The sequence below is a fragment of the Pseudonaja textilis genome, chromosome 1, assembly GCF_049901715.1.
Source record: "Pseudonaja textilis isolate UNSWEBS1 chromosome 1, rPseTex1.2, whole genome shotgun sequence".
In the NCBI taxonomy this organism is placed as follows: domain Eukaryota; kingdom Metazoa; phylum Chordata; class Lepidosauria; order Squamata; family Elapidae; genus Pseudonaja; species Pseudonaja textilis.
The window spans coordinates 123054956-123075197 of NC_141990.1; the positions used below are offsets into that span (position 1 = coordinate 123054956).

The 20242-nt window shown below is 38.0% G+C and overlaps 1 protein-coding gene across 3 annotated transcripts in view; it reads left to right on the forward strand.

The window, feature by feature from the left end:
* Nucleotides 1-9484: 9484 nt before the first annotated feature.
* HMGCLL1 (3-hydroxy-3-methylglutaryl-CoA lyase like 1) overlaps nucleotides 9485-20242 on the forward strand; it is a 55709-nt gene continuing 44951 nt past the window's right edge. The window contains exon 1 of one of the 3 annotated variants that reach the window (XM_087916106.1): nucleotides 9485-9986. In XM_087916106.1, coding sequence (XP_087772232.1) covers nucleotides 9870-9986 — 117 coding nt within the window. In that variant the 5' untranslated portion in view covers nucleotides 9485-9869. Of the gene's footprint in view, nucleotides 9987-15208; nucleotides 15532-20242 lie in introns of those variants that run through there. The other 2 variants (XM_087916096.1, XM_087916103.1) reach the window with 2 other exon arrangements.

Genomic DNA, 20242 nt, shown 5'->3' on the forward strand with positions numbered 1-20242 from the left:
GTGTTAGTGTCACCTTAGAGTGACCTTAGAGTCACCTTAGAGTCAGAGCCAAACATTGATCTCAGGGATAGATTCTTAGAGGTTCTGTAATGAAAGCAGAGGAGACAATTTTTCATTCAGACTTGTAAAATACATGGGAAAATCCCAGTGGCAATAAAAGTTAAGGTAGGGTTGGTGTTAGGGTTGGGATTAGGTCTTCTTGGAGTTCTTTTCCTTGCAGACGTGTTTTTTTTTTTATGGAGGTTTTTACTAATGGAAGAGGGGAAGAAGGTATTTAAATTAGCAATGTTCTGGAATGCTTAAATGCATCTCTGAGCAGTCTGATGAATGCTTGTTTTCTTTCTTGCCAAATGGAAATAAGAAGAGAACATGGTTCATAGATACCATAACAGTCATTGATCTTTCTCCCCCTAAGCCACCATATATATACTGTACTTTTGGCTCTCAGGAACTTGAAGGATCAAGATATTTAAGTTTGCTGTAGTCTCTACAGTTCACTCCATGTTGTTGTTGCTTTGTCCTGAGATAGGTCATCTGGTGCATTCCAGGAGTTTTGGAATGTATTTATTGTCATTGGCCATGCTGCCAATGGTAGTTGAAGTTTTAAATACTGTGCTGGGAAGACACCAAGAAAAAGGTGAAGTTCTAGGTGAAACAAACCCTCCATTGACATTTAATCAACATTAAATGATTTATTAAACAAATGGGATTCCTATTCTAAATACATACATTTAGTCTATGTTATGCACAGAGGTGATATTCAGCAGGTTCTGGAGAACTGGTCGCGGTTCTGGAGAACTGGTCACGGAAATTTTGAGTAGTTCGGAGAACCGGCAAATACCACCTCTGGCTGGAGATTTTACAGTATCCTTCCACTGCCATGCCCACAGAACTGGTCGTTAAAAAAAATTGAATCCCATCACTGGTTATGCACTTATGTTTATCCCCCTTTTCTTCAGTAAGAAGGATCCCCAAACGATGAGTGTAACATAGCAAATAATCTGTGCATCGTCGCTGGTATTTTAATACAAGCAGCAGGATTTCGGTCTTGGGGCCAATGTTATTTCAACACGGAGAGATCCTGCTGGACGGGTCTTTCAAAGTTTACTTCTCTGCAGGGAAGTTCCTTGTATCTTCTTTTCCATAGGTGGTTTCTTCGCTTGTAGCTGTGTTTCTTCTTCTTTTGTTAAATTGACTAAATGGTTCATCAAATTGTTTCCCGAGCTTTTCTTTGTTATTCACTGATTTCCACCCACCCACCCCCTTTTCTTAGGACTACTGTTATGTCTGCAAGAAGCATGAGAAAAATGCTTTGGGACCTAACAGGGATCTTTGGCTCCAGTTTGGCTTGTAATCCCAGGAGACGGATTAGTCATGTGTTGTTTTAAAAACCACCCCTGCAAACTTGTTGCTTCAAGTCTGCAAATACAAATTCTCATACCAGCAATAACATACAGTACTTGGTTTCCAATTGAATTTAATAATTTCAGTCTGCAGATCTGCTGGGGAAAATGCCTTTACTTTTACCATGAAATATATAATGCTGAGGTTACACTAGGTGGTATTAATGAAAGCTCAGAGCTTTTTTTAAAAGTTTTTCCTATGATTTAACATGTAATGTTAACTGTGAATTTATTACATTAATAAAAAATATTCAACTAAAATTGAAATCACTTTTGTAAACAGCATTGAATCCCTGCCCCAAAGGATTAGCAAAATATTTAGTGGGCAAGGGCTCAGTAATCCCAGTACAAAAAGATTAGAGTGGCTTTTGTCAAGTCCCGTGTATCTAGTAACATTCAGAAAGCAAAAGCAATTCGGTAAAATATCTTTAACACTAGTCTGGGGTGAAGGCAGAATTTTGAAAAATGTAAGAATTTCCTAGTTAGAGTTGTAGTCCCTCTTAGCGTCCATCCCACTTAGCTGCAGGATCAGAGGTGGTATTCAGCAGGTTCTGACCAGTTCTGGAGAACTGGTAGCAGAAATTTTGAGTAGTTCGGAGAACCGGCAAATACCACCTCTGACTGGCTCCACCCCCATCTATTCTCTGTCTCCTGAGTCCCAGCTGATCGGCTGGGTCTTCCTTGGTTGCCCTGCACAGGAGAACGGAGCTGGAAAGCAGATTAGTGGGGTGGGGAGGGAATGGGGATTTTGCAGTATCCTTTCCCTGCCATGCCCACCAAGCCACGCCCACAGAACCGGTAGTAATTTTTTTTTGAATCCCACCACTGTGCAGGATCTACTTGTTTTGAACTGTGCTCACCTAATCCTTATGATTATGAGTTTGCCCTTCCATTTTTGCGCATACAATAATCTTGGTGCTGTCAACATGTATAGTAACAAAGTTCCAAACTTTTTCTCCAATTCTTTTTCCATTAGACCTAAGAGGAAACGTTCTGGTTTCATATTTACCTCCATTTTCAGGATTTTCTCTATTAAGATATGGATCGTAGTCCAATTTTTTATTTATTTTTTTGCTTTATCACCTGTCCACCATAGATGGTACAAAGTCCCTTCTTTGTTTTTACACTTCCAACATTCCTTTGACATACCTTTATACATCTTAGACTTATCTAGTGTTAAGTACCAATGGTACATCATCTTTTAAAAATATGATTATGAGTTTGAATCTAATAAAGGAGAATATTTGTGGCTCAGATGAAATGAGGAGTCCTTGGTTCTCTCTAAGGTCAGTTATTTTTTTGCAGAAATTTCATTACCCAAACTAGATAACATCGTTTGAAACTTATGACAACTTTCACGCTTACAATTGTTGCAGCATCCCCATGGTCACATGATCAAAATTGACAACTGGTTCATATTTATGACAGTTGCAGTGTCCTAGGTTCATGTGGTCACCTTTTCCATCCTTCTGACAAGTAAAGTCAATCTATTTAACAACCGTGTTACTAACTTAACAACTGCTGTGATTCACATAACCACTGTGGCAAAAAATGGGGCAAAACCCACTTAATAACTCTCTCGCTTAGCAACAGAAAATTTGGATTCAGTTGTGATCGTAAATTAGAGAATAACTGAGTTGGAAGGGACTTAGAGATCTTCTAGTCCAACCCTTTGCTCAGACAGGAAGCCCTACAGGTAGTTGAGAACTATTTATATTCAGGAAAATATTACTTTGCTTTTTCAATAAGCAGTTTTGGCTTGAGTTGTTTGCTTTGCGATACTGTTTGAAGCATGGATTTATTCTGTTGTTCGCCAGCATTCCTTACCATTGGCTAGTTATCTAAGCATGCTAGAAGTTACTGCTCAGTAACACTGAGAGGGTCTCCTGTAGATTACCCATTGTTTAATTTGGGGGGGCTGCTTTTTGAGGGTTTTTTTTTAGTAGAGAAACAAATCTTTCTAAGGTAATGATGATTCAATCACTGTAACATCCTGCTTCTTAACCATATGGGGATTGACCTAGGGGAATCCCAACGGTGCTTTTTCAAGAGGCAACTGGACTTCCTAATTTTTCTTTGAAGACGTTTCACTTCTTATCCAAGAAGCTTCTTTGGCATTCTTACAGCATTGGCCCAGAACTGAAGAAGCTTCTTGGATGAGAAGCGAGACGTCTTCAAAGAAAAATCAGAAAGTCCAGTTGCCTCATGCGACAGCCATGACCTGGATTACTGAGAATCTCCATAGACCTGGGGGAATCTAATATATTCCACTTCCTTCTCTTATCTTTTGACTGATGAATGCTACCACTGACATTCCAATAATAATACCATTCTGTCCTCAATATTTTTCTGTCTCTGTTGGGCAGGACTATTTAAAACTGAGTTCAGCATGGTAGGGAGTGGAAAGTCAGAATATTTTCTGAGACTTGAACCTCAAACCTTAACAAATTGACTGAAAAATTGGAACTATTTAAATCTGTTTATTTGAAAGGATGCTACTAGGTTACATAATTGTTAATGTTCTGGAAGTCCCTCAAAGATCTGGCTAAGTCATCAGGCCTTGGGGTCGCAGGGGACAAGAGAAATTAATTTGTAGACATTACCGGTAGTCCTTGACTTATGACCACAACTGGGACCAGAATTTCCATTGCTAAGTGAGGTGATCAAGTGAGTCACACTCAAATTTTATCTTTTTTTGCCATGACTGCTAAGCGAATCACTACAGTTGCTAAGTGAATCACACAGTCATTAAGCGAATCCTGTTTCTCCATTGGCTTTACTTGTTGGAAGCTGGCTGGGAAGGTTGCAATCATATGACCACAAGATGTGGCAACCATCGTAAATACACGCCAGTTGCCAAGCGCCCAAATTCTGAACACATAACTGTGGGGATGCTGCAATAATTGCTGTGTGTGTGGACTGGGCATAAATATTTTTTTGGAGTGCTACTGTAACTTGAAATAGTTGCTAAATAAAAGGTTGCAGGTTGACGACTATCTGTAGTGTGGCTAATATTCACTCACACTTGTGCTTTGTGATTTTTTTTTACCTTTTAATTATAGTTGTTTCTATATATTTATTGTTTTTAATTAACTGTTGTACATTGCCCAGAGTTACTTTTTGTGAGGTAGGCAGAAAGAAAGAAGGAAGGAAGGAAGGAAGGAAGGAAGGAAGGAAGGAAGGAAGGAAGGAAGGAAGGGAAGGGAAGGGAAGGAAAGAAAGAAAGAAAGAAAGAAAGAAAGAAAGAAAGAAAGAAAGAAAAGAAAGAAAGAAAGAAAGAAATACACATGTTTAGGATTGATTTTAGATGAATGATCCGTCACTTTTAAACAAAGGCACTGAACATTGTGGCCATAGGGGTTTACTTGTGATAGAATGTTAATCACAGAAGGTTCTCGGAAGTCTTTCCCATGACTAAATTCCAAATTTTGGCAGGATTGATTTGCATGCCGCGCCATGAGTCAGATATAGTTATGCCAAGAATTTGAGAATGATTCCGAATATTCACTAAACATGTATAAATCCTTCTCACATTATTTCTGCCATGGGAATAAATTGTCTGACTGTAGAACTCAAAACAAGTAAGCTTGAATCCAGTATAGGAGTTAATGAATATACTATATATGATCATCTATTATAGATGTGAATGAACACTTAGGAAAAGTTGTAGATAATGGGATCATGCGCAAATAAGAATTATTGGTAACTTTGCTTGGGAAACAAAGATGGAAACCAGAATGCTAAATGGGAGACACTAAGATGCAATGTTGCAAATGTTGTTCCATCAGCACACTGTGCACCGATGATGTTACCTAGTTTGGTAATGAAAGGTCTGCAAGAAAACAGCCAAGAACAGAGAGCACCATGGGCCCCTCGTTGTTCAATCAGCTTGATGAAGCTCTTCAATGCAGCAAAGTATCCATGAAGTGTTGACCTGGAGCCCATGGGCACTTCTCCACTGCAAAGACATGGCTTCTACACATGCACAGGTATAACTTATGATAAGTGAAGCACTGCAACTGCCCCGCTATCTGGAAGCATTTCAAACTTAGAGGATGCACTTTGAAGTGATTCCTTTGCATTTTCATCTGACTAACAAACTGTTTGAAGAAGAGGACCTGACGCGGGGTGCTCACATTGCAGCCCTGGTCAAAAGAGCCCAGCAGAGATTATACTACCTGAGACTTCTCAGGAAACAACAACTGCATGAAAAACTGCTGGTGACCTTCTACCGCTGCACCATGGAGAGTATTTTAAATTACTGCACCTGTGTATGGTTTGCTAATTGCACTGTGGCAGATAGGACAGCACTCGAGAAGGTTAATGCAATTGCCCAGAGGATCATTGGTTGACCTCTCCCCTCTTAGGAAGAGCTTTATAGCTCCCACTGCCTTAAGAAAGTTCAAAATTTTCTTAAAGAGCCATCTTGGGCAGGGCACTCTTGTTTTGAATTATTACCACTGGGCAGACGGTACAGGACAATAAAAACAAGGACAAATAGGTTGAAAAAGCTATCCCAGGGCAGTAGCTCTGTTGAATTCTACTGTATAGTGCAATATTAATGCAATTTCAGGGGTTTTCAATTCAATTGTATAAATGTGAATTGTATAAATGCGAATTGTATGTTTTTATGTATAATGTACACTGAAGATGGCATTTAATTTCGTTGTACAAGGTGCAATGACAATAAAGTAAACTAACTAACTAAGAAATGCTATCTAAAGCTTATGGAACAAAGCACTGTAGGAAAAATTTGTTAACGTAACTATGACATCCGATATCAAATCCTAAACTGTATAATAATAAGATAATAATAAGGTATGTGAGTTTACAGTACAATCCTGTGTAAATATACTGACATTTAAATCCTTCTAATGTTAGTAGGACTCCAGTATGTGTTTGTTTTAGACTCCAGTTGTTTGTATACACTTGCCTGGTGTTAAATGAAGTTATTCAAACTTCCTTCTCCTGACATACATAAGAATGTACTATTTGTCAGTAAATAAAACAACTAACTGTTTATCTTCAACTCCAACAACCTAAACATGCTAATTAAACTCCTGCCAGTAAAAACAATTTCCTTCAATATGTCTCATGGAATACAGAAAGATGTCTGAGGCCTTAAATAGGAACTCTAAAAATGAATTGAATTTATAACTATTCTTTTAACATTTTAAAATAATTTGTAAATGTTAACTTTAACTTTAATTTGTTCCATATCTCTCTGGTATCTCTCTACACATATGCAAATCAACCAATCTTGCCTTTAGGCAAAATGAAATGGTTTCCCATAGCATCATTCCCGTTCTAATCCCAGCTGGCCAGTGTATGGTTTTTTTCATTAACCATGGACATTTACAGTCATTCTGTTTATTTTAAATTCTATACAATATACCTCTGGATATGTCCATATATAATAGACAGCAAGCCTGTCATTCCTATATTGCTATAATCATGCAGACCTTCCTCCCTCTAACCATTTTCAGGTGAAACGTCCATTGTGCACAACAAATTAAATTAAGTACACTCACATACTGTAATTTGGACAGTATTTTTTCTTTAAAAACCGCATACGCATATTTTATGAATTTGTCATAACTCCATGTGTTAGGAATCAAAGGAATTATTTGCTTTGTTAACTGTACGGGAATATAATTTGCAGTTTGTTTTCAAAAGTGGAACCACTGTTTTCAGATATAATTCCTTAGGAAATGTGTTTTCAATTATCTCCCACCCTGTTAGTCTCAGATGAACCACACAACTTATTTTAACAAGTTATACTAATTTGCTCATGAAGATGCTGTCTCAACAGCCCCCTAGTTTCCATTTCCTGGACAATGGCTGGCCTGTAATATAATGGATTATTCATTTCTGTATGAGTTCTATGTAAAAGTACTCCATTTATAAATTCAGTATTTTTAAATTCACAAATTCAACTATACTACCTTTCAAGAATTCTATACCTTTGACTTCTTTCTTTCACTAAGTTTCAACCTGAGTCCATACAATATATTCTGATTTAGGCATAATTTGTTGCAAACTGACTTGAACTAATCAGTTTAGCAATCCCTCCTGAATTTTAGAAACAAAGAATTATAAGATCAATGATAAGATCACTGGTCTATCCAGTCCAGGACTATTGTTAGCAAGGGTGAGAAAGAAAATCCATTCCAAGATCCAATTCTCCTTCTGTCCAAATCTCATCCACATCAAGAGATGTTGGAAAGAAAGGTTTCTCTTATCTTCTACAGATTCTTCTTCTGTTTAAATACATTTCAATACATTGTATAAGCAGAGTGGGCAGAATAAAGCATTAGCATGGAAGAGGTTTCTTTTGAGGTCTTTTATTAAGGACCCAAGGTGGACATTATTCACCACTAGATTGGTTATTGCTAGCCTAGGATTCATAAAAGAACCTCAGTCCCATCTGGAGATGACAGGGAATGCTGATCCATTTTCTTCTCTCCTAAACTCTTGAACAAAAAATGTTCCAGTCCTTCTAGAATCTAGATCAAGGGTCTTCAAAGTTGGCAAATTTAAGACTTGTGGATTTCAACTCCCAGAGCTAACATGATAGGAGGAGGAATTCTGGGAGTTGAAGTCCACAAGTCTTAAAGCTCTCAAGTTTGAAGATCCCTATTCTAGATGATACCATGAACTTCTTATGAACAATGAAGGAATGAAGTGGCTTTTAGGAAGTCGAGTGGAAAATTGCTTACTTATACAAATAAATTCCACCTCTCTTACATTCTGGGTAGGAAAAACCGTGGTGTCTAAATAAATAAGTTTGTATTAATTGCCAAAGTTGCCAAAACCCAGTGCAAAGACAAGGAAGGAAACAGAACCTTCAACTTTTGGATAGAAAACTAAAATGATGCTTGGTTAATATGTAGAGATCCTTATAGTAGACGATAGCAAGTTTTGCAGAAAGCAATTTTCCAATACAAGGGAGCCATCTGGTAGATGTTTTAAAAAGTTTTAAAGTAAGTGCAAGAATTAATTTCAACATCTGAGGGGTCACGTGTGATCTTTTGAAATAAAGTTGGATTTGAAAACCTGGTATCTCTCTGGCACAGAGTCAACATTTGGCAGTTTTAGCTCTCAGTCACCAATACAAAAGACAACAATTTACATTTTTTTCTCCAATTAAAATTGATGTGATGGTGATAGCTCTTATACTGCTGGTTAAGACCCAATGTTTTCTGTTATGTAGTTTGGACTATGTTAGCTTCATGTTTGTCAAAAACACTCTTGTTGGCTGAGACTGACTAGATGAAGGCTTCCCTGCTTGGTAAACACATTGACTTTTTGCCAATTTTGACATCTAGGTATCTTAGTTCATTCTTTTCTGATTGTTCAACACTATTTTATGCCATCAAACAATGCACTCTTCCCCCTCCCCATACAATTTAATTACACCTTCCCAACCCCCCCCTTTTTCCCCCCTTTCCCCCCCCCCCCCCCCCTCCCCCCCCCCCCCCCCCCCCCCCCCCCCCCCCCCCCCCCCCCCCCCCCCCTCACAGCTGCCACAGGAGAGGCCCGGTTTGCATACAGAAGACCCACGCATGACCGTTTAGAAAAAAGATCCATACCGTAACCTTTCATCAACTATATAAGGAGTTATGCGGCATTCGACTGGGCCTCAAGTTTACAGGCTCGTAATTGTATTTATAACTATTTAAATTGGTTCTTCGTTTGTCATTTTTCGTGCCCTATATTTTTTCCAAGGGTAGTCCTTTGTTTATCTATCATATCTCCAGGCCTCAAAGCCTGGACATGTTTTGGATCTCTGAGCGCCTGCCTGCCTTCAACTCAGAGGCATGTAAACTGTTGCCATGCTCTACTGTATTTCTTCTTCTATATCCTGTCCCACGCTTGTCTGTCTGCTACGGTATTATGCCCAGCAGCCCATGTTAAGTCTTAATGAACTTTCCGAAATTCTTCCTCTGCTAGCCCGCCTTCTTTGGGACCTTCTGCCACAATTTTTAATGGTGCAAAAGCAGAGCCTGAAGACCGCCACCTGCTGGATAAGGAGCCCGTCGGCTAACCCTGTTTCAATCCTCCACCTTTCAGGCAGCAGAAGCAGCTCTTCGAGCCGGGCAGAGGATCGAAATACTGATCTAGAAGCGGCCACCATCCCGGGTTCCCGTCTCCGAAACGGCTTCAGCGCCCGAAGCGGCCGAGCATCGCGCCTATCCGACCTCCTCTCTCCTCCTCCTCCTCCGGCGACCCAAAGGATGCTGGCCCCGCGAAGTCCCGGCATCCCTCTCAGCCAATCAGAATCGCCCGGGATTCCCTCGGCCGGCCCAGGCGGATGCTGCGCCCACGTTGGGCCTAGGCATTGGGTTCCGGCGAGCGGCTTGGCAGATGGCTGGGCGCACAAGCCGCGGGTGGCTGTGACCTTGAGGACAGGAGGTGGTGGTGGTGGTGGGGCGGCTTGCCGGCTCTTGAGGGGAGACGGGCGCCATGGGCAACGTCCCGCCGGCGCTCAAGCATTGCCTCAGTTATCCCCACCTCCTCAAGGAGCAGCTGGGGATCAGCGAAGCAGCCCAGCAACCGACTGTTCTGCAACAGCCTGGGCAGGTACCCGGGTGGCGGAAGCCGCAGCTCCAGCCCCACGCAGGGGAAGGGGTGGGGGAGAGCACTCGGGGCTTCTGGCTGACCAGCTGCCACTCAGGCAGGGAGGGCAGTCAGAGGGTCCCTGACAAGGTTGGAATAGCCTTCAGGTGCCCAGGGCTTTGCATCCTTGCTTCAGAAGGAGAAAGCATATCAGCCCAGTCCTCTTATTATTTTCTGCTAAGCCAGCCCTGGTATGCTTCAGGGGACAGGAGTGCTTAACATTAGTTATATTTTATTATATATTTTTAGTGTATTTTATTATTATTTCATTTATTTTATGTTATTTTAATTTTATTACAACTAGTAGTAGGGTTAGTTTTTTTCCTTTGTTGACATTATTCTACTGAACACCTAATTCTTGCAGTTCTATCTAGAGTGTGGCTGTAATATTATTTATTCCTTTTCACTATCTTCTTTACTTCCCCGTTTTATTGATATTATTATTATTTCATTAAACATGAAACTCAGTCAACTGAAACTCATCCACTAGAGCAGGGGACAGGGAGCCTGAAGGCCTTGAGATGTCTTCAGCTATTGTCATTTTTCACCAGCGGCCATGGTGGCAGGTTGCTGGGAATTGTAGTCCATCTGCTTCTGAAGTGTGTTACATGTTCCTCACTTGGCCCTTGCTATCCACAGTGTTTTTCTTCTGGAGATTATGAGCCAGCAAAAACACCTATCTCCTTTTAATCAATTGTTTGTAGTACTTTGTCTCAGTTTCCATCGTGACTCAGTAGAAATGAGTGGCCAAAAAGAAGAAACAGACATTTAGAAGAATTAGATTTGAGTATCGTTGTGGTTTCTTGCTTTCACATCCAGAGAGAAAAAAGAACTCCAAGTGTCTTATTCCACTCCTGGTCATTTCTCATCTGTTCATTTCGCAACTCTTACAGGATAAAGATATGATTTATGAAGATACATAATATTAGGTGCTAAAGTAACATAAGTATTTGGACATTATGAAGCTGAATAAAATGAAATATTACTTGAATGGCCTCAGAATTTAATTAAATGAAATAAACTCAGTGATATTCAATTATAAATAAAAAATAACCACAGTTCTAATGTTAGAAATTCAGTTACTGATATCTCATACTGGAGGAATCAAATATACCAGAGTAATACTACTGCTTGAAACCAGTTCATAAAGCTCATTTAAATTCTTTAAGGTAGGGATTAATTTAATACTCATATAGTGAACACAGTGTATCATCTCAATCCTGAAGATACACAGAATAAAAACTCTGCTGGAGACACACTGTCATCTGTAAATCTAAGTAAATGTTTTTTTAATAATATTTTTTTTCAATGACTAAAATATGCATCATAATCACTATCATCAGCATCTTAGCCATTATCTGTCTACTGTAGGATGAAGGCCTTTTTCACTTGTTTCCAAACTATACTTTCCTGAGCTTTCTTTTGCCAATTGGGCCCACAATACTTGCTGATGTTGACAATCCATCTTGTTTTAGGTCTCTTTTGTGGACACTTTTTATCAACTGGGATCCATTCAATGACTGCCTTGGTCTACCTGCTGTCAGTTCTTGCTATGTGACCAGCCTATTTCCATTTTAGTTCTTTCACTGACTTGATAATATACTTGTTTGTTGTCTAATCCATGTGCAGGTCTTTCTATCTTGTCTTTTAATGCCAAGCATGTATCTTTCCATGGCTCTTTTTACTACTTGTAGCTTTTGTATCAATTGTGAGATTCGTGTCCATGTTTCCCTGGCATACATTAGAGCAGGTGGCACACACTGATCAAAAACCTTTCTCTTCAGGTATAGGGGCAGGTTGTTCTTGAAAATTATGCTAAGCTTGCCAAATATCTGCCAACTGCATTTAATACACTGTTCAATTTTTCTTTAATGTATCATCTTCCATTGAGGTCTGTTGGCCAAGGTATATGTAGTGGTCTACTACAACTAGTTCTTCTCCAGATATAATTTTTTTTCTTTCTTTAGTGAATTTATTAAACATAACTTGGCTCTTTTTCAGGTTTATTTTTAAGCCAAATGATTGTTCTGCTTTGTGCAGCTCTTGTATGTGTCTTTGTAACTCCTCTGGGTCTTGTGAGAAGAGAACACCATCATCTGCAAATTTTAAGTGGTTAAGTAGGCACCATTGATTTGTATTCTGTCTTTTGCCCAGACTAGTTAGCAAAATAGTTCTTCAAGACAGACTGAGAAATGGATAGGTGATATTGTATCCTGTTGGCATACATCTTGTCCTATGTTGATTTCTACTTTAAGATCATTAAGGCAAATTGTTGCCATTGTTTTTTCATATATTGATTGTAGTAAGTTTATATAAACTAGTGGTCACAGTTTACACAAGATACTTGCAAATCTTTACTTGAGATGCCTCAGAGAAGAAAAAAAAAAACCTGATGCACGGAAAAATGCTGAAGTGATTCTTATACACAAGAAAGGGGCCCAAGATGGTATAAAGAACCATCACCCAATAAGCCATCTACAAGGTTTTCACCAAGATAATAGCAAAAAGAATATTGAGAACATTAAATGATGCACAACCAAAGGAGCAAGCAGGGTTCAGAAATGGCTACAGCACAATGGATCACATCCAGATTGTTCAGCAAATCATTGAAAGGCACAATGGGTACACCATGCCTCTGGGCATGGCTGTCATTGACTACGAAAATGCATTTGTCTGTGTGTGTGTGTGTGTGTGTGTGTGTGTGTGTGTTGGAATAAGTCAAGTATCAGTGGGTAGCCCTTGCATTCATGCTTCGTTTCTACTTGTTTAAAGAATAGTGTGGAAAAAAGCCTAATCATATAAAATAGACCTGTATAGTTAGTATGATAGAGAATTCTGTAAATGGCATTGTTAAAATACTAAATTTGAAGGTTGACCACTTGGATAAACAGAACAAGGTTAAACAAGTTATCCTGGTTATACACTTCTTTCAGAATTAAAGATAGCATGAACAAATACCATAATGGATTTCCTTAGAGGTAATTTGGTGAAAAGAAATGCTTGGGTGTTTGCTGAACTATTTTGCCTTGGCCTAGAAAGATTCTAGGAATTAATTTCAAACCTCATTTTCTCTATTTCCTACGAGGAAAGAAAAAGGGAAAACAAAATGAAAGCATTTGTTCATAACTTCCATTAGACCCGTAACCTTGCCATATGCATTGCATAGAAGTGGATTAGAATGGGGAAATATTTTTTCCTCTCTTTTCAGAATGAAAAGCTCATCTCTGCAGCTTTCAGGTTGATTGTACAGATAGATGCATAAAGTTGATTATGTACATTAAAAAAAACAATTTAAGATTGCCATTAAATGTATAATGTGACCTGAAGCCAGTTCTGACTCTTACTGTTTGATTCATCATCCTCACATAAAATACATCTCCATCATGTTTACTTCTTAAATATTTAGACATGTACTTTTTAAATGTATCTAAAAATACAGTGTGTGAAAACACCCTTAGGACTTTGAAGTTTTTTCCTGGTATATGAGGAGGTGAAGAAGAGATAAATCCTGAACATCAGAGGAAAATCTGCTTCCTCTTATGTACACATTCCTGATAAGTTTCAGTCTTGGAAGGCTTTATTATTTTAATTTTCCAAATTAAGTAGTATTTAGATTCGTAAATATCCCTTGGAGTGTTCTATTATTTCGGAAGTGTTTTGCTCTAATGGATTTTAGAAACCATTATTACTTCTGGCAATCTGTTCATTAGGATAAGATTTCCCCAAAAAGTATGGTTTTAATTTTAGGTTACTAAAAGTCTTAGATCTTTTGAGCTATTTTTTTGCTATATAGTTTCCATCATGTTCTTATTCACAGGCTTGCTATTTGCTTTCTGTGCAGTTTGCTTTTACACTGTTTTAAACTTTCTATTATTTCATTTTACATGGAATTCACTCAATTTCTTTAGAGTATACATTTGCCTATTTTTCTGTTTAATGTTACTGCTGAATCTTCTTTAATTGGATTATTCCTCTTTTTTAGTTCACCATAGATATATCTAGGAAGATTATACAGCTATACATTATACAAAGGGTTTTTTTGTTGTTGTTCCAGCGTTCTCCTTATATGTCACAATCAGTTTTTTGGGCCAACCTAGTTCCATTTTGGTTTACATTCACTAGATCTATGATGGTGTTGATTTTGAGCCAAGATACACATAGTGTGTATCTAAATGTTGAGTAGTGTGGTAGAAAATTAAAGAAGAAAAATGTGGAGAAGAAAAAAAATGCATTTGAGGTAATTTGTTTTATAAATCTATGTTCGGTATCGATTTTTGCTAAGTTATACCACCTAGGCTATGTATGTGTAACTTTTGCTCATTGATCAAAATTTTATTTTGTTTTATTTATTTTATTTTGATAAAATAATTACCAATGGATTACTCTTGAAGGGAATTCCTGTTAAAAAAAGGCATTTCTCCATATTATTACCTCCCCCCCCCCAACTGTCTTACGTTGGAAACCACTATCCCTGAGATCATTGTGGTAGTTTGTGCTACATTCTCAAATAGTAATACATTTTGGGTAGGAATTGCATTGAAAATGGTCTAAATGGACTCTCCGCTATTAAGGAAACAAAGCCTTTTTAAAAAAGCAATTGATAAAAAAAAAGTTCAATTTGAGGATATGGATGTTCACTCGGGAGACACTGACTACACAGCTTTGTTTGCTATTTTGCCTTATTGCAAAATATTGTCTCTTCATAAACATTCTCAGTTATTTATGGCAGTTCCTTTGAACTTGAAATATGAAGCTCTCTTGGAGCTGTTTATCTGATTTCTTATAACTTTAGCCTGAACTTCTTTTAAGACCCAAGCATGAATTATGGAAGAGAATATGTCTCTGCAATGCATCTTTAAGTATGCCTAAGAGAGACCATTTACCTGGTACCCTAGTGACCCAGTGAGTGCAGCGTGTCAAATAAATAAGCCAGCCTTGGCATGGAGTAGGGCAGTTTCTGAACTACCACTCATGGTGTAAGACATGGTTACTATGCCATTCTGTGAGGAATGTTGAAACACTTATTTATTCCTGGTGTGTCCAATCACACTTGACCAATAAAGAATATTTTATTCTACACTCTATCCTATCCTATCCTATCCTATCACCCTATCCTATCCTATCCCCATTCTTTATAATGCTGTTGTTGTGAACTGATACTCAATGTGGAGTCAAATGAGCTGAACGCTGATTCACACATGCTGGGCTATTTGTTGACTCACTGGTCGGCACTGAGTTTAAAGAAGTGCCTCTTGGGGCTGAGTGGATTCCTGAGTGCCTTTTTCTCAGGCAAATGAACTTAATGTTGCAGTCAGACATATATTTTCTAGGGGTAATCATGCAAGTGCAACCTTTCCATAGCCATGTGCTGAGGTTGATTCAAGCCAAAACTGAATTGTAGTATCAGTCTTGGGAATGAAAATGTCTATTGCTGATATGTAACGCAATTATGATGAAACTAAGCTAAAAGTGTCTCTTGAGATCTATAATGCCATACAACGTCAAACAGGTGAGTGTTCTGGTTACTTATGCAACAAATATGTGCCATCTGCAGAATACTGGGCTTTCTCCTAGTAGATTGCTGCGTTGGTTTATGAGTTGAACAGCAAACAGGGCGGCATTTCCTGAATGTAGAGAAAACTAAGAGGTCTACTAATGTCTCTGAATTCTAGTTCCAGGAGAGAGGGAAGTTATTAGCAATGTTTCCCCTCTCTCTTCGTATGTATGGCTGATTTGCTTACAGCTGATATAAATTTAAGAAGGCTGTAATTCCATGATTAAAGGTTAGCAGCATTTTCTATTATAAACCCATGTTTTAATCACTGTATAAGTTGAGGGAGAGAAGCAGAAATTAAATATTTCGATTAGCATATTTGGCAGACAACATCTTAAGCTTTTCCCCTCTTGTTCGAATTGTGTGGCATCTGAGGAGGATGGGAATCCAGAGGTGCTTTTGGATTGGAAGGAGGCATTTTTGAGGAGAGAAGATTTTATATTAACTTTTCTGTTTTGGTTTTTTTTGCCAACACTTGATAAATGGAAAATGCTCCAGGCCCTTAGCTTTTTATGTAAACCCCTTTCTTTCTGATATTCAACACAATTTACTCATAGTACTTACCACTTCACAGAGCTATATCAGATTTAATAACCTTTCATTATTTTTTTTATAATCATGAATTTTTGTTGGATCAAATTTAGGAAGACATGTTAATATACTGAAGGAACAGTTAACATTTGTAAGGTTTTGTTGCCAGTTTTTAAAAAATATCTTTACCTTTTAATTTTAACTGTAAGGGACCTGGGTGCACAGAATAAATTTTACTCCAGAGTTGACTTGTTGATGTTTTTATGTTTATATTTTAAATCTTGCTCCTTTGAATTTTTTGAAGGTAAATGCATACTATAAATAAAATTGAGAGTTTAAAAGGAGGAGGAGGAGGAAGGTGGGTATGTTCACTGTCTTGAGTTATTTGTAAATAGCAATAGCATTTACATACTGCTTCACAGTGCTTTACAGCACTCTCTAAGCAGTTTACAGAGTCAGCATATTGCCCCCAACAATCGGGGTCCTCATTTTATCGACCTCAGAAGGATGGAAGGCTGAGTCAACCTTAGCCAGTGAGGATTGAACTTCTGGCAGTCAGCAGAATTAGCCTTCAAGTACTGGATTCTAACCACTGTGCCACCATGGCTCATGAAATAATAATAAGGCAGGCTATAAAATAAATCCCTGCTATTTTAATGTTCTAGGCACTGTTACATTTTTTTAAAGTCTTCAAGTCAGTGTTGACTCCTGAAAACTGTATGGGCAAGTCCATGAAGTTTTCTTGGCAAGATTTTTAAAAGTGGTTTGACCTTGTCTTTTTTCTAGGGCTGAGAGAGTATGACTGACCCCAAATCAACCAGTGGCTTTTTTTTCTAAGGCCAGGTCTAGAATTTAAAGCTTTTGTTTACTAATCTTGTGCCTTAACCACTATACCAATTGATTTTTGCTGTTCCATTTTTTTCTAAATGCCAAGAAATGCTGGAAATATTACATCAGAAATCAGTTCCCTTTGGAGCGCTGGGGATTAATAGTATTTTTGTAATATTTGTTTCTTTACCAATAGGCATAACAGTAGAACAAGACCATTTTTGACTGTGAGAAGACTGTGGGCAAAATGAATTTTTGAATATCCCTTCCTCGCATATTTTTTTCTGTGTTTTTAATGGTAATATATATTTCTCCATTGCTTTCTGACCCTTGAAGTAAGTAGAACTATGTTGACAAGTACTGAAATAACTCTTGGGATACTATTTGATGATTAACGTTACTAATGAGAACTACTGATTTGGCTATTTCAAATACTGAACTAAGGATAATTCCCTCTTCCCTACTAAACTTTCAAATTGATCTGAGAAGTCATTTTTAGGGCAGGTAGAAATGTTGCTAAATTTGATTCAGACTACAAAAAAGTGAATTTTAATTCCCAAGGTGTTGCTTTTTGTGTTTAAATAATTGTATGGCCATATCTGACCCTCTTTGCTCTCCATTTAATTCCAAAGTTGGATATACTCTCTCTGCTGGCTGAAAAAATTGTGCCTTTTTATAGGTATTCTGTTTTAATGCTGTGCAAATATACCCAGCTTTTATTTATTAAATATCCCGTAGACAACACTTCTAGTCTTACCTAAGGCCTTCACTGACCCGTAACTTCAATTTAAAGTTTATCCTTTTGTTTTATATGATCTGTCATCTTTGTGATGGTTGACAGTCCCTGTTGATCATTCCCTGTTACAGTATACATCAGTATAGTAAATCTTTTTCCACTTAATATTTCACTGTTCAATGTTGCCAGTTCATGAAATTTAAATTTCTGGGTTAAATTAAAATGGGAAGTCTGAATCAGTGTGAATCAGAGATTGCAAGGCCCCTGGAGTAGTTTCAGATGAAGCTGTTTATATTAAAGCCACTGATTGTTATGGACATATTTATTAGGGATGGCGGTTTGCTAAAATAAATAACAAAAAGTTGTACATGTTCATCTTACTCTGACATTCAGATCACCCCCAAATACCCTCCCCCTTTTTTTACTTTTCATTTTGTAATGTTACTGTATCTACCCTGAAGGAAAATAAATATCAGCATGATAGCATGATCTCTTGCTGAAAAAAGTTGCCAACTCCGGTGTAAATGGTTTACATGTACCAATAAATAGAACTATAACATGTTAACTGAAATTTGATTTCTTTTTCTGAATTCCTTTCTTATTTCCTGTTCTGGTGCTAAACATTGCACTTTCTTTTGCTTTTTTTATTGGGGTGAAATAATTCACAAAATGCATCTTAAGTCTGCCTGGGAATTTTGCGAATTATAAATTGGGAATTTTCAACACCTTTGGAAGATGTTTCACTTGAGAAGTCCCTTTACCACAGTTTCATCAGAGCTCTAGAACTTACTTTAAATGGCTGCTATTGTAACCATGGTGATTGCGCTGAAATGGATAAAGAGCTCTGAAGGATCTACATAAACCCATCTTTACTAAGTTGAACACCAGATATTTATCACAAAGTCAAGATTACATGGGCTCAGGAACTCTGGGATTTGAAGTCCATAGGTCATAAAATTGCCCACCCCTGCATTAAATTAAACATGTAGGATCAAGTCTCCTCTTGCTTTTCTTTCATTCAAAAGTAAATATAAGAGGCCCAATCAGTTTCATGATCACAGGATGTGGGGAGGTTTAATCTTTTGTATTCTAGTTTTTAGCTATCTTTTCTATACAACTGTTGTGAGGGGCAGGAAAATAATGCAGTGAAGTTTGGCCTGGTCTAGGAGAAAAAAGAAATATTATTACCTAAATGGCAATGAAAAACAACCAAGCCATCTGATAGCCATGTGTGAGCAATTGAAACTGCACATTAAGATTTTCCACAAAAGATAACTTGTAATATATTATACAATAATATGGTAGTGATATTCACTTCTCCATGTACGCTGGCGGGTGAGTGCTGTCATATAGCCTGTGATCATTCACAGATTTGACACATGATGGAAAATTATAACTACATTCTGACTAGGCCTGAGATGTTACCCCCATTTCTCACAGAGGCATTTATACCACACGTGTGCCATTTGCCTTGTAAGATCAAACATTTGATGGTCTTGCAAAACCTCTCTGAGAAAAGGTCTTTCATTAATAATAATGAAGTGCTTTCTAAATTGGAGGAGATGGTACATGACCGCAGAAATGCCTTCAGACAATGCTGGCTCCCAAGGCTAAGAAATGAAGATGAGCGACCCCACCCCACCCTGGATTTGGACACGACTAGACAGAGAAAGTTTTACTCTTTACCTTTATTTAGCCAAAGAGAGCTTTGTCTTTGCTTTGAAATGGGCTTATATATTCAGCAAGCGTAGGCCCACCCTGATGTCATAAAACATTTGAAGGCCAGACGATGCCTGTAGTCAGATATTTCCTATGTTCTGTTTCTTATGGTGTTAACAGAGATGAAAGGTAAATGAATTGTTCACCCTACCCCCTCCTTCAAAAGTCAATCGTTTGGCAACTAGCATGTATTTATGAGGGTTGCAGCATCTCCGGGTCCGATGGTCCCCGTTTGTGACTTTCCCAGGGGGATTCTGACAAGCAAAGTCAATGGGGAAAGCCAAACTGGCTTAACAACTGAGTGATTTGCTTAATGACCATGACAAAAAATGTTATAAAATCTAGTGCAATTCAACTAAAGACTACATCACTTAGTGATGGAAGTTCTGGCTCTGATTGTGGCTGTCAGCTGAGGAGTACTTGCAAAGTGTTTTAGGTATTAAGGCAGAAACTTTGAACTGAATACTCATATTCTGCTTATCATTACAATCTGATTGATCATCGTTATAGAACCATAGCAAGACAATAATTTGGTTTTTAGCTTACTGATTTTGTGTCCTGCAAGTTGTGACAAAACAACAGTCCTGTGATTTGGCAGGTTTTGATTATACTGTACTTCTGTATTGAATAGTTAGAGATCTTAACTTTGCCATAACTAGATTATGTCTACCAAAGGGATGAGCAAGCATCTTTTGGGACATCTGAACATTTATTTATTTGATCAATAATTAAGGCTGCTTTTTAACACTAAGCCACTAATTAATGCCAGCACAATTTCATGCTGATTTTTGGGGGGATGTGAAAGAATATAAGCATATAAAATCACCCTCAGATTTTTTATATCAATTAATT